The sequence below is a fragment of the Momordica charantia genome, assembly GCF_013281855.1.
Source record: "Momordica charantia cultivar OHB3-1 chromosome 5 unlocalized genomic scaffold, Mcharantia_2.0 BLBB01000005.1, whole genome shotgun sequence".
NCBI classification, from domain to species: Eukaryota; Viridiplantae; Streptophyta; class Magnoliopsida; order Cucurbitales; family Cucurbitaceae; genus Momordica; species Momordica charantia.
In genome coordinates this window covers 7,370,568-7,385,565 of record NW_028275163.1, presented here as the reverse complement: position 1 = coordinate 7,385,565, position 14,998 = coordinate 7,370,568, and the positions used below count along the sequence as shown (strand labels likewise).

The window sequence follows — 14,998 nt, the reverse complement described above, 5'->3', positions numbered from 1 at the left end:
TGAAGCTTTTAATTTGTATTTGCTACTAAAATAATAATACAAAAAATATTTAATTATAAATTTAGTCTGCGTGCCAATTATTTCAACTATAGCCAAAACGAACGTAGCTCATCGGTAATTGGTTGTGAGCTCGATCCCCTATCTCCACATATTATACTTAAAAAAAATTTATTTCAACTCTAAACTTATTTTAATTACATCTTTTAATTAACTTTCAATTTTAGTTCTAATAGACAATTTTTGTGGTCGTTAAAAAAGGTGGAATCTAATCTATTTTAAATTAAAGAAAAAAATCACATAGTATCAATTTCGAAGCCAACTATTAACTTATAAATTCATCGTCGTAGCTAACATGATCTTACAGTAATTGACACATGTCTTTAATGAAAAGATGATGAATTCTTGTTTAAACAAAACAAAACTCATAATCATAAATAAGGAGTATAAAAATAATTAAATAAAATAAAACTCAAATAAATGAGATGCAGAATTTTCTTCTCAAAATAAAATAAGACTTAATTAGTTGAGTTGAACAAAGCATTATATAACATTATTGATGGCCCATGTTAACATGAATAAATGTCAACTTGAACATGATTCAACTGGTTAAATTACACATCTTAAAAAAAAGTCTAAAGTTTAGGGTTAAAATTATGTTTTTAACTCCCTGCGAAATTCACCCTGAAAAAACAACATAATAAAAAACTTTCTTAAATACACCCATTATAATATGGGAGATAATGGAAGTACTGGCCATTCTGTAAGCCTCCATGGTTAGGAGGAAGAGTATGGCCCATAGCTTCAAATTCCAGGCATGGTGGAAGGGGTGGCAAGGCCGACGGCGACTGCGGTGGTGGTTGTTGTTCGACGACTCGATCTTTCGCTGCGTCGTTGCTATCGCTATCGACGGTGGTGATGTCATGTATGCTTGATCTATTGGATGTTGTTTTTTGGGCGTGACGAAGAAAATATTTTTGGGCATGGCTGGCCACCTGAGTTGATGATTTTGAAGCAATATCAAGTGATATTCTTTTCCAATAACCTTTACCATGTTTCTTCAACCCTTCTAAAAATTGCCTGTCAAGTAAAAAAAAAAACATAATCGAATTAAATTAGATCCACTCTCAAATAAATATTTCATTGAATTAATTAGACTACTCCAAAAAAGTAAATTAGAAAATTACTCATATGCAACTACTTCATAAATGATCTAAAATTGAACCAATTAATAAATCACAAAAGAAGACGACTCAAAATGGAGCTAGCCCAAACCCAATCTAAGTATAAAAACAAGCCAGAAAAAAAAACGAGTAATTGGTCTATATCTCAAATCAAAGAATTGTGGGTTGGATCACACTTTATATGTACTAAAAAAAAAAGTTAGAAAAAAAAAAACTCTAAATTCAGAGATTGTTTTCGGTACGAAAGTGGGGTGAATAATTCAAACTCACAACTTCTTGATTAGGAATGGAGGTCAATTATGGTTTAAGTTCATGGTGGTAGATTCAGAACAGACGAGAAACATAAAATTTATTTTGAAAAAAAAAAAGGAGTTTGAAGAACCTACTCGTGTTCTCTTTCCGTCCAAAGTTTTCTTTTCTTGTTCTTCTTCTCAGCCGGGTCGCCATTCAGCTCGCCACTAACCTCCGGCAGTTGATGCGGCGGCGCAACCTGGTACTCCAGCGACTGCAATTGCCTCTGGAGCGCCAGGTCCCGAAGCATGGCCAAGTAATAATTGATGACCTCCGCCACCGACTTGCCGGGAATTTGATCGGCGATCACCAGCCACCGATCAGGGCTGTTCTCCAGCATCGACAGAGTAGCCAGCTCAAGGGTGTTGTGTTCTTCCCAAGTCCACTCATCAGTAAAAGCTGCAGAAGAAGAAGAAAACGGAAGAGAATAACCAAAAAACGGTGTCGCTGTGCCGCCATAAGGAAGTAGAATTGCAGAATTAGGGTTTCCTGGATTATACGCCATTGAAGAACCTAATTCTGCAACAATTCAGTTTACAGAGAGAGAGAGATTAGGAGAGAGGATTTTGGTGGGAACTGAAATTTCATGCACTAAACAATCAGCCTTCGATGCGTCTATATATATATATTTCGCTGAAATATGAAAGTTTTCTTTTCTTTTTTTTTTTTTTTCTTTCCGTTTCCTACTTGTTTTTGAAATTTCCAGTCAAATTATGAAAATAGAAAAATAAGTTTTGGAAATACTTTGATAGAATTTTAGAAGTTTTTTAGAATTTCAAATTGGCGCCCTTTTAAAAATTTTTTGTTGTTTACAGATAAGTTTATCTTTTATTTGTCGGTTTTTGTTTTTATTTTTTTTAAAAATTCTCAATTAAAAGCTTATTATTATTATTTTTCAAACGTTTTTTAAAAGATAAGATAGGATCTTGAACGATTGTTTTCGAATTATGGAGTTAGAAAGAAAGTGAGAATTTTTGGAAAGCCAGATTACTAGATATAAGGGTAATTAGTGGCGGGTAGCAAAAATAATCAATGTATTTCAAGAAATGTCACCAACTTTTTAAAATCTCAAATATAGCAAAATATTTGAGTTTTTATTTTCGGACTATTTATTATTCCGATTTTACCCTTATGATATATGATATACATCCAATGTATATATGTATCTGATATACATCCGATTTACCTCTGATATACTTCGATATACATCCGATGTATTCCTGATATAAATTATCAAATGTATGTATTATACCTTTAATATATATATCTGATGTACATCTAATTTACGATATACTAAATATATTTGCAACTGATGTAGAAAATATAAGGTACATCAAATGTTTAATTTTTAGTGGTATATTAGATGTTTAAATTCTAGTTTACCATTGCAATTTGTTAATTGATATACTAATATTATCAATAATGTTGATTACTATATCACTACTATTTATTCTATCTTAATATTAATTAGATATTAAATATAAGAGATATCAACTGTTTAAATTTATAACGTATATCAGATTTCTAACTTTTTTTTTTTTGGATGTGCATGATCTACATAAACTTTTTATAGAATAACTTTATATTTCAATTTTTTTTGCACCATTATTTTCATATGAAAAAATAGTGGATATAATAGTATGATATCAACACACATGTATCATAATTATATTAGTAGATATCATGGTTATATCAATGGTAAATTAGAAACATATTAAGTATATATCAAATATATATCAAATATGTATTAGTGTTATATTAGTGGTAAATCAATTAATCATATATAAGAAGTTATATCAGTAGATATCATAGTTATATCAGTGGTATATCATTTGTATATCAATGGTAAATTAGAGACATATGAAATATATATCATAGATATATAAATGTTGTATCGGCATGGTAAATTAATGGTTATCATACATATATCAGTGGTAAGCCATGTTAAAAGTTCAGTAGATTTATAGTTATATCATAAGTAAATCAATTGTATATCATTATTATATCAATGGTATATCAAGAGTAATCAAATATCTTGCAAATATATTACAGATGTATATCAGATATATTGGAGGGTAAAGTTGTAATTATAAAATTGAACCTCTATTTTTTTAGAAAAAAATGCTATATTTGAAAAAATTAAACGTGGTTGCTATTTTGCTTATTTTACCAAATATTTTTACCATATTTGCAGTTGTCCCTAACTATAAAGTTCAAAACAAATTAAATAATTACTATACAATTAAAAAAGAAGAGAGAGAATTAGACAAATAAAAAAAATATAGTGTGAAGTTTACAAAATTACAAAAATTGCATAATTCAACAAAGTCTAACTTAAATGTGAAGTAAAAATGTATATAAAAAAAGGGGTCAAATTATGCTATATTTAGATTTTTTGAAACGCATATATCATGAGTGAATTTTTTCTAAAACAAAATAGTTAATTAACTTAAGTATAATTTGTTGGGAAAAGTGGAGAGAAAAGAAAGAAAATTATTAAATGTTGTTGGGCCAAGCAAACAAAAATAAAGCCCAACTTTAGTTTTTCCTTTTCCGTTAAGTTTCCCTTTTCTTCTTTATATATATATGTGAGTGGTTGCTGAAGCAAAAAAGTGGTGAAAAATAGGAGCAGTGGTGGCGGCCATTTTTGCCCGCAGAGGAAAAGAGAAAAACGAGATCTTGGCCTGTAAAGCATCGTCGGCAGTCCATTCTCGCGATTCTTGTGAGGTTTTTCATTATGTATCTCTAAGTAACTATTGTTGTAGTGCTTAGAAGCTAGATGACTATTGTTGTAGCATTCAGAGAGCGTTTTAGAGGAAGTGAGGTCCATTGTAATCTTCCCATTATAGTGAAACCTGCATATTGCAGAAGACTGGACGTAGCTCCAAGCTTGGAGTGAACCAGTATATTTTCTGGTGTTTGTTTTCTATCCCTATCTCGTATTTCCTTTATCACATTGATAAAACTGTGACTTGCTCATAATTGTGGAAGGGGAAAAATACTAGTTAGATACTGTTGGATTGCTCTTGCTTGAGAACTAGAGATATTTTATTGTTACTGCATATATATATTTTTCCCAACAACTGGTATCAGAGCTTTTGGTTCAAAGTCATGGGAATTGGTGAGCAGTCGAGTTTCGAAGGAATTATGAGGTTCGATGGAGCCAACTTTGGGTATTGGAAAATGCAGATTAAGGATTACTTAACTTGCAAAAAGGTGCACAAAGCGTTGAAGGAACGACCAGCTGGAATGAAGCTTGAAGATTGGGAAGATATGGATGAACAGGCAGTTGCAATTATTAGGTTGTGTCTATCAATGAATGTAGCAAGTCTCGTGGCAAATGAGACAACAGCGATAGGTCTGATGAATGCACTGACCAACATGTATGAAAAATAATCTGCCAATAATAAGGTATATCTTGTTAGAAGATATTTTAACATTCGTATGGATGAGAATGCTTCTGTGAATTCCCATATAAATGAAGTCACTAATTTAATCAATCAGTTAGCGTCTCTGAAGATTACATTTAGTGATGAGGTGAATGCTATTTTATTGTTGACTTCTTTGCCTGAAAGTTGGGAAACAATGAAGACAGCTGTGTCTAATTCATTAGGAGATAAGAGTTTAAAATTTACAGAAATTTGTGATGCTGCAACTGCTGAGGAAATTCGCAGGAAAGAGAGTGGAAAAGAATCCACTTCTAGTTCTGCATCTGGCTCAGCATTAGCTGTTCAGAGAGGTAAAGAAAAGGTTGAGTATGATGACAGACAACATAGAAATAGCAGGAAAAATGGGAATGGTGAGATTGAATGTTATTACTGCCACAAGAAGGGCCACTATAAGAGGCACTGTAGAAAATTGAAAGAGGATCTGAAAAAGCTGGATGCAAATGCAAATGCAGTTGTGCATGATGCTCTTGTGTGTGTTGAGAGTAACACAATGTCGGTGGACCAGTCACCAGAATGGATAGTAGACAGTGTAGCTTCAGTACACATCTCTTCAGATAGGAGGTTGTTCACATCTTTCACTGCAGAAAACTATGGCATGGTGAGGATGGGAAATGGTAGGCTCTCCAAGACTAGAGGAATTGGAAATATCAGTCTGAAGACCGATAGTGGGACTGAGTTGGTTTTGCGAGATGTTAGGTATGTACCCAGCATCAGAATGAATTTAATATCTGCAGGGAAGTTGGATGACGATGGTTACAGAAGTGAGTTTGCTGGAAATATGTGGAAACTCACTAGAGGATCCGAGCTGGTGGTTGTTGGCCACAGGACATCTACAGTGTACACAGTGAGGTTTGATGTTGCCAAAGGATCAGAGAGACAGAGGATGCATAGAGCTGCAAATGGTTTAGATGGAGACGGGATAAAACCAACAGCATTGACAACCAAGATAGATCCATCAGTTCATGTTCAACAATCGGGAGGCAAGGATAAGGAAAAGAAAAAGAGTTTAGTTGGTTGTGAGGTGATAGCCCCAGTTGTCAGACGGTTCAACGAATTGATGAAGTCGCATAGGCGAAAAGATGCATCGAAGAGGAAGACTACAGTTGGTGCTGAGGTCGAGGCTGAAGTCTCTAGCTTGGTAACAGACTTAAGTGGGAGTGTCAAGTCATCGAAGAAGAATTCTTTCTTTGGGAGTCGTTGGCCACGATCGAAGAAGGAAGCTTTGGGAGGTACCACTTAGTTCGAGTGGGAGCACGTGGCTGTGTCTTTTACGTCTGGGAGACAAGACCACGTAGGTTGCCCAGTCTAAAGGCAAGTACAGATGGAACCTTGGTTGTTTGCCAAGAAGATCGACACTGTTGTTGCAGTGGGAGGCGAGATTGATGTTTTGTCTACAAGTGGGAGATTGTTGGGAAAAGTGGAGACAAAAGAAAGAAAATTATTAAATGTTGTTGGGCCAAGCAAACAAAAAATAAGGCCCAACTTTAGTTTTTCCTTCTCCGTTAAGTTTCCCTTTTCTTCTTTATATATATATGTGAGCGGTTGCTGAAGCAAAAAAGTGGTGAAAAATAGAAGCAGTGGTGGCGGCCATTTTTGCCCGCAGAGGAAGAGAGAAAAACGAGATCTTGGCCTGTAAAGCATCGTCGGCAGTCCGTTCTCGCGATTCTTGTGAGGTTTTTCATTCTGTATCTCTAACTAACTATTGTTGTAGTGCTTAGAAGCTAGGTCGCTATTGTTGTAGCATCTAGAGAGCGTTTTAGAGGAAGTGAGGTCCATTGTAATCTTCCCATTATAGTGGAACCTGCATATTGCAAGAAGACTGGACGTAGCTCCAAGCTTGGAGTGAACCAGTATATTTTCTTGTGTTTGTTTTCTATCCCTATCTCGTATTTCCTTTATTACATTGATAAAACTGTGACTTGCTCATAACTGTGGAAGGGGAAAAATACTAGTTAGATCGTGTTGGATTGCTCTTGCTTGAGAACTAGAGATATTTTATTGTTACTGCATATATATATTTTTCCCAACATAATTGTACTAAAAAATAATTTGAGCATAATTAACTTATTGTATGAAATATTCTAAAAAAAATAAATGAAATATTTTTTAGAGTTATTATGTAAATATAAATTAGAAAATTTGTTAAATAAATGTATAAAAAAATTCTTTTAGCGTAACAATTTCATAACCCAGTTTACTCTCCCCGTAAGCCAACTACCTGAATCCACCCTCCATTCTTCCTCGTTTGCACCTGCTGTGCAATCCACCCTCCCCATGATCACTTGCTCGAAGTGCAGCATCTTTAAGCCCAAAGCTCTCCTAGCCTCCGCACTTCTTCTAGCGCTTGAACCAACGTCCTATACTACTGCTCGTAAGTGTCCTGAATGGCAATTCGATATATTTCAGAAGTTTGAGGCCCTTCATCGTCAGCATACATGGTCCCTCATTCCTCTCGCACCTGGCAAAAACGTGGTAGATTGCAAATCGGTTTATCGAATCAAACGACATTAGAATGGTACTATTGCTCGCTATAAGGCTCGTCCGGTGGCAAAAGGCTTTCATCAGTTATATAGGGTTGACTATGATGAAACCTTCGGTCCTATTGTCAAGAAACCTATTGTTCGTCTTGTTCTCGCTCTCTCTATTAAGTTGGGGTGGCCTCTACGTTAGCTTGATGTTAAGAATGCCTTCCTTTATGGGCATCTCTCTGAAGAAGTTTTTGTCACAACCTTGTGGTTTTCTTGACTCTCAATACCCTGATTATATCTGCAAGTTGCACAAATCATTATATGGGCTTAAAGAGGCTCCCAAGGATGGTTTGATTGTTTCACCTCTCATATTACTTTCATCTTTGATTTTCATTCGTCTTTGGCTCATTACTACAAAATTGGCCTGTAATGTCAATTGTCAACTGACATCATACATATTAGATGTCGGTTTTCAAACCGACATTAACCCGGGTGTTATTGTATCGTACAATGTCGTTTTTCAAACAATGTCAGTTGCCAACTGACATCAATAAAACCGACATTGTATATGTTCGATGTCGGTTATTTCAATGTCGATTCCCAACTGACATTAACCGTGGTGTCATTGTAGCCTATGATGTCAGTTGGTCTGTAATGTCAGTTACAGACCGACATTGATTGTCCATATAATGTCAGTTAATTACCGACATTGATAGATCCGACATCGTTCCTCTATAACTGACATTGTTTTTTACAAAACCTGAAACAAAAATTTGATAAAATATTCCACATACCATAATATCTAAAAGACTTGTATCAAAATATTTCTAGCCAAACAATCGTACAAAATAAATTAATAATTAAAAGATCTGTATCAGCACAACACCAATACAATCAGTAGAAATTCTAATACACATCTTCAATAGAATTCAGAAATTCAGCAACTACAACACACGGTAATCCTTCGATAATATCTAATTCATTAAGTAAGCAATATTAAGAAGTGTTAAATGAACAAACTAAGCAAAATGTTGAGTAGCTCACAAATACAACCAGTGCATATTGAAAAATAACAAATAAATGGTTCAAGGTTTTACATATTAAAAGGCTAAAACGATAAAACTATATTTACTATCTAACTCAAACTAAGCGCAGTTCGCAACAAATCCAGCCCATTCATCCTGTACCTCATCAAGTTCGGCTTGAGTATACGGCTTTTTTGAATTGAACTACATGTAACAAAGTATAAATAATATAAGTATATAATTCAAATATGAAGAGTAGAGTTGTGTTTTGAGCGTGCATGAAAGACATACAAGATTAGGTATTGGAGTGTCTCGATTATGCATTATCTGTTGAATTTTCCTCATGAAATAACATCCACACTCTACCGATCCTGATTGACGTGGGCACTATACATATATAAAAATGCTAAGTTTTAGAACTTATTAAAAAATAATAATATAAAGCAATATAGTTATACTTACCCGTAGAGGAAGCTAAGTAGGATTTTTTCTACCTTGTGTAATAGTATTCTGTGCCATAAACATTCTTAGAGCCCTAGATACATTTACAAAAAAATAAGTTATCAATCCTACACATTAATGTATCAAACTAAAAATATAGATAATACTTACCTATTCACAACATATTTAATGTCTTCCTTAATAGCAGGGTTGCAAAGAGTCTAAAACGTAAATCATATTATTATGCACATCAACAACACATAATGTCCAATGATTCTTATAAGAAAAAAAGTTAACATCAGCACCACCCAGAACTCACTTTATTGAATTTCAGAACCTAATAACATGATGTTGTTAATAGAATAAATAAAGCGCTATTTTAAACACCTCTTAATCAAACTGAGCATCTCTCTTTCTCTCTATTTTTTTTTAACTCTTGGTCTCTACTTTTCTTTTTTTAATGAAAACTTCCTTTGCGTTAAAGGAACAAAGGGTCATTTAAAGCATATTGTAAAATATACAAGAATCGTGAAACTTGTAACATTTCAATATAAAAACCTGTAGAATATACAAGAATATACTTCCAGTTAATTCAGAGACATTATCCAAGATGCACAAGATTACATTGACAGTCAAATAATATAATGATATAATTTAAAACTAAAAGTGTAACCATCCATTATATTTTTCGCCATCCATATTTGAACTCACTACATTGTGCCAAATCTTTTATTCTATTTTTATTCAAAAGGTCCTTATAGCTATAGCTAGAGACGTGGAATTGATCAGTTTTGGAAAGGTGTAAAGGAAGAAGCAAAAAGAGTGGCTCACACAAAAATACCCAAAAAAAAAATTCTAAGCTTAATTCACCAGAATGAGACCAATGGGGAAGCATCTACCAATTCACCAGCCATTCCCACCCATCGAGCTTTCATTGCCTCTACCCGTAGCCGTACCTAATTCATTAATTCAAACTCCCAAATTGTAAGATTTCTCAGTGCAATTGCAATGCCCTTATTGTTATTGCCTCTACTGTGTTCAATGTTCATTCTCTTTCTTTTCCGAATTCCTTGCATTCCAACGTACTCCTTGTCTAAAATTATGAACTTATAAATTATTAAAAGATTAGGGGACAAAATTTGAAGATACACGCAGTAGTAAACAAGAATTAAAATAACTAAAATAATATTCAAAGTACCTAACATTAATGTTAAAATAACCGTAAAATTAAAAATAACAAAAATTTCTCAACAATATATAACCCAATCCATGTCTACAGTCACAAGTACAACCAAAAAATCAGTAAAATAGAACTAAAATAGATGGTAAACCTATAAAATAAGGTTGACAAACAGTACTAACTCGTGGATAGTAAAATAAAGGTATTTGGAAAACGGCAACAACCTTTGCGTAATGTGGGGCGCCTTCGTAGACTTTAACTTAAAGCTCAAATGCTGCAAAAGCACGTGGAAGGAGAAATTTGTATAACGACAAAAAACTCGTTGGGGTCGGTGAAGGGGGCAACTGTGTTGGGTCTCGATTAAAGAAAGTATTCTCGATTAAACAAAATTAAAACTTATCGAAAAACAAAAAGGTGGACGAAAGCAGAGAACTTACGGCTGAGAGCGTTGGACGTCGACGAAAAAGAAAATCAACAAATGAGGCCTGAACGAAAACGGAGAAGATTTACGGCTGGAGGAGAAGGTTACGGCTGGAGGGTTAAAAACCCTAATGTTTTTAAAACAAGGGTTCAAAACGACGTCGTTTCGTGAATGTTCAAATATTTGACTTTTAATGTCGGTTTTAAACTGACATTGTATAATGTATTTAATGTCAGTTTTAATTTATATTGCAAACGAGGTCGTTTTTCAATTCCCAAATTAAATTATTTTAAAACGAAACGTGGGCGCCTATTTTCTTTTATTACCATGACGTTTTCTAACCGACATTAATTTTGGGCTTTTAATGTCGCTTTTCACCGACATTGTATAATGTATTTAATGCCAGTTTTAATTTAAAATGCAAACGACGTTGTTTTTCAATTCCCAAATTACGTTATTTTAAAACGAATCGTGCGCCCCTATTTCTCTGTATTACCATGATGTTTTCTAACCGACATTAATTGGTCCGTTTTTAACGTCGGTTCTTAACCGACATAAAATATGACATTTCCGGAAAATAAGGCGCCTCACTATAAAACCGACATCATTTAGTCAACCGACATTGTTTATAAATGACTAACTGACATTGAAGGTGACAATTGTTGTAGTGGCTAATCCGCCCCTGTTTGTTAGGCATGCTGGCTCCTCCATTACATATTTGCTTTTGTATGTCGATGATATTTTCATCATTGGCAATGACTCTGCTTATCTTGCTAACTTCATTTCTCTGCTGCAGTCTCGTTTTGAGATGACAGATCTTGGTGCACTTCACTATTTTCTTGGACTTGAACTTGCTCTATGTAGCTCTGGTCTATTTCTCACTCAAACCAAATATGTTTCTAACGTTCTCCAAAGCTTTGGGATGCTCAATGCAAATTCTTGTGCTTCACCTTGCGCCTTTGAAGGAGTCTGATGTTTGATAAGACGAAAAATACACCCATATTTTATATATTTATTTTACATTTTATTAATGTATTATGTTTAAATATTTGAATTTAATTATAATTTATCATTTTGTGGTAGATTGAAGATATTCAAGAATAATAATTTAAAAACGCAATTTTAGAGGATAATGTGGACTTCACCAAATTGGGGAGAGCTCAACGTATAAATACAGACACAATTATTATGGCGAGACGCTTCAATTTGAGAATTATGAATTTTTAGGATATTTTGTAAATAAAGAGATATAATCAAAGTATGAAACATTATCCTAAATTGATTAGGAACTTTTTTATTTAATTTGTTTTGTTTTAAATAGCATCTTCCGAATTCCTTATTAGAGATAATTCCTAGGACAAAATTAATAAGATTTAATTTTGATGCTTGATCTAAATTAATTAAATTAGGATAATTAAAACTTACCACAGCTGTTTCGAGTAAGTAGACTAAGTTCTTGAATCAAGAAACCAATTTTGTGTAAAGCCTATAATCAAGATTACAATTGGATGAAAATCACACCTTTGGATTAGAAGTTTGGTAAGATTGACTTTGTTTTCTTAGTTTATCTTTTTAAATTTCAAAATTTAAATACAAAACCCCCTTTTTTTAACTTTGAGAAATTAATTTCACTGGTTCCCTTGGGATTCGACCTGGTCTCACTACTTCTACAGGTTAGATTTAGTAAAATCAGTAATTATTTTGGAGGGCCTCGACAACCCTTATCAATGTTCATTCCGCTAATTGCTTCCCTGTTGACTCTCTCTTATTTCGACAAATGGCGGGCACCTCTAGTACCTCACCTTTTCTAGACCTGACATCTCCTTCCTGTGAACAAAGCATGTCGGTTTATGCACAAACCCACTTATGGGCATCTACTGCTTTGAAACGTATCCTCTAGTATGTTAAGGGCACTATTTCCTATGGCATCTGTTCTCCCTTGGTTCTTTGGATATTCAGGCCTTCTTTGACTCTGATTGAGCCGGTGGCTGTCTAGATCGACGCTCTACCACTAACTTTGTTGTTTGTTTAGGCTCTAAACCTATCTCCTGGGGTGCCGAGAAACAATTCATAGTCTCTCATTCCTCCACTAAAGCTAAATAACGAGTATTGACCTCTACTACTGTTGAACTGTTCTGGCTTTGCCAAGTTTGCAAACTTCATCTTTACCTAGTCTTTCCACCTACCATGTACTGTGACAATAAGTCCACCATCCTCTTCGCCTTTAATCTAGTGTTTCGTGTCGTACGAAACACATCGAGATCGACTTTCACTTTGTCCGTGAAAAGGTGGTTGGAAAAGATTTGCAACTTCAGTATATCTCCACCAATGACCAACTTGCTGACTTGATCACCAAACCTCTCCCAGTCGATTGCTTCAGCTTGTTGACTTCCAAACTAATGCCTTCCTCTCCCTTAGTTTGAGAGGAGACGTTAGGAATATATGTTGTTGTATACTTAGTCATAGTTTCTCATATTGTAATATGCTAAGTCAAAGTTAGCTTTATGTTCGTTAAATCTATTAGTAGACTAGTGTATTATTAGATTATTTATATTCTTAGCCATCTATTATTAGCACCTCCTTGTATTCTATCAACTATAAATATAGTCTAAGTAACTCTATAGAACATAATGGTTACATTGTTTACATTGTTCTCATCATCAACAGTTCACTCGAGGTGCTTGAAAAAATATATATATAAATAAATAAATAAACCTCACTTATAAACGAGTGATTATTATATTTATCAATACTATATCTAAATGGGGTTATGAAGGAGAATCTTTACCCCCTCATTTTACCCTCAACTTTTTAAGATATAACCAATTGACCCTTCATCTATATACTATTCTACGAGATGATATTATTTGAATGCGGTGTCTGTTTAGAGAAACAGTGCTCCCCTTCCCATATTGGTGTGGTTGATCAAGAGGTATGATTGTCCAACGAAGCGATGTATCTATTCATTTACAAACCACTTATAAAAGGAAATAGCGAAAATTAAAAAACTCATGTCTTCTATCTCTCAAAATGTCTATGAAAATCTCTTCATTTATCACGAACTCATACCTTTCTAAAAAGAGTTGAAATTAAAAGTTTTTGTAGGGACAGATTGAAGCATGTCAAAACTATGATTTGGGAATACATAAATTAATTTTAGTCGATAAGATTACATTTATTAACTTGGATTTCTAAATTGATGTGGTTAGTTTTGAACAATAAATTTTGTAGATGTATTCTAAGCGTTATGTTTTATAATTTGATGTAAATTTTTATACTGTTATCATATTTTTGGTATTCTTTTTTCTCTTAACTATTTTTGGATTTGTATAAAATTATATTTAATATTTGAATTTATCTCACCTAATTGTTGTTTTCATGACCATCTTAACTATTTTTGGATTTCTTATTTTATGTCTATATTTTTTTTAATTAAAAATAAGTCACGTTGATTTAAATGAAAATATATTTCAACGAATTCTTAAATCATTCAACTCGTCATTCAGTTTCCACCATTGCTTCAACTAAAACAGAAAAAATTAAACAATAAAATCTCAGTCTTTTGAGAGGAAGTTAAAAATGTAGGACAAACCATTCTTCAAATCGCGCGCATATATATATATATATAATATATATATTTTATTTATTTATTTATTTATTCATCTTAATTGTTGTTTTCATCATCTTAACTAATTTTGTATTTTGTATTTTGTATTTTATATTTATATTTTTTTATTAATCAACTTGAATTTCTAAGTTGATATGATTAGTTTTGACCAATAACTTTTATACTATGATATATTCTCTGTTTTCTAAATTGATGTTAATTTTGTACTGTTTCCTAAATTGATGTGGGGTGGTTGTTGTTTGTTTGATTTTAACTACTTTTTTTATTCTTTATTTTATGTTTATATTTTTTATTAATCATAATATAATTAAATATATTTAGTTATAATAAATTTTTTTTATAATAGTTAAATAATTATTTAGTTAAATTTCTCAAATATAATATCCTTTTAAAAATTTTGGTGTCACTTTTGAAACCAAACAATAACACTTCAAAATCACTTATAATTATATGAAAATCCCTTCAAACCAAACATAAATCAATAGTAATTAAACAAATCACTGATTCTACCTTCACTCTCAAACACATTATATTCAATATCCATTGGTTTTTATTTGTTACCTAGTACTTTAATCACTTTTCTTTTTAGTTCCACAATTTTGCAGTAGAGATCTTAAAGGACTTTAATCATGTAGTGGAAACAACAATCTTGTTCTTGATTTTTTAGGAACAAAAACTACAATACCAAAGAAAAATACAAGGGAAAAATCACTTACATTTGAAGAACATTTCTTGAAGTAATCACTAACCGTTAGAGTTGATACGATGTCGTTCCACTAAGTGATGTTTCTTGATTTGTTTTTATTTTCCTTTATTTAAGCGATGCCTTTAATGTTAATGGGTGTAGTTATTTTTCAGTTTTGCTTCCTTATTTTTTGGAGTGAGACTTCGTGATATTTTTTTGTCTCTCCTTC

The 14,998-nt window shown here is 33.0% G+C and overlaps 1 protein-coding gene across 1 annotated transcript; it reads right to left on the bottom strand.

Annotated features, from left to right (window-relative positions):
• Positions 1-523: 523 nt before the first annotated feature.
• Positions 524-2,049, bottom strand: LOC148211210 (transcription factor DIVARICATA-like). The gene is made up of 2 exons (XM_088123721.1): positions 1,568-2,049; positions 524-1,077 (listed from the first exon to the last, which is right to left on the bottom strand). The coding sequence occupies exons 1-2, from the start codon at positions 1,975-1,977 to the stop codon at positions 711-713; spliced, it is 777 nt and encodes a 258-aa protein (XP_087979847.1). The 5' UTR covers positions 1,978-2,049; the 3' UTR covers positions 524-710.
• Positions 2,050-14,998: the final 12,949 nt, after the last annotated feature.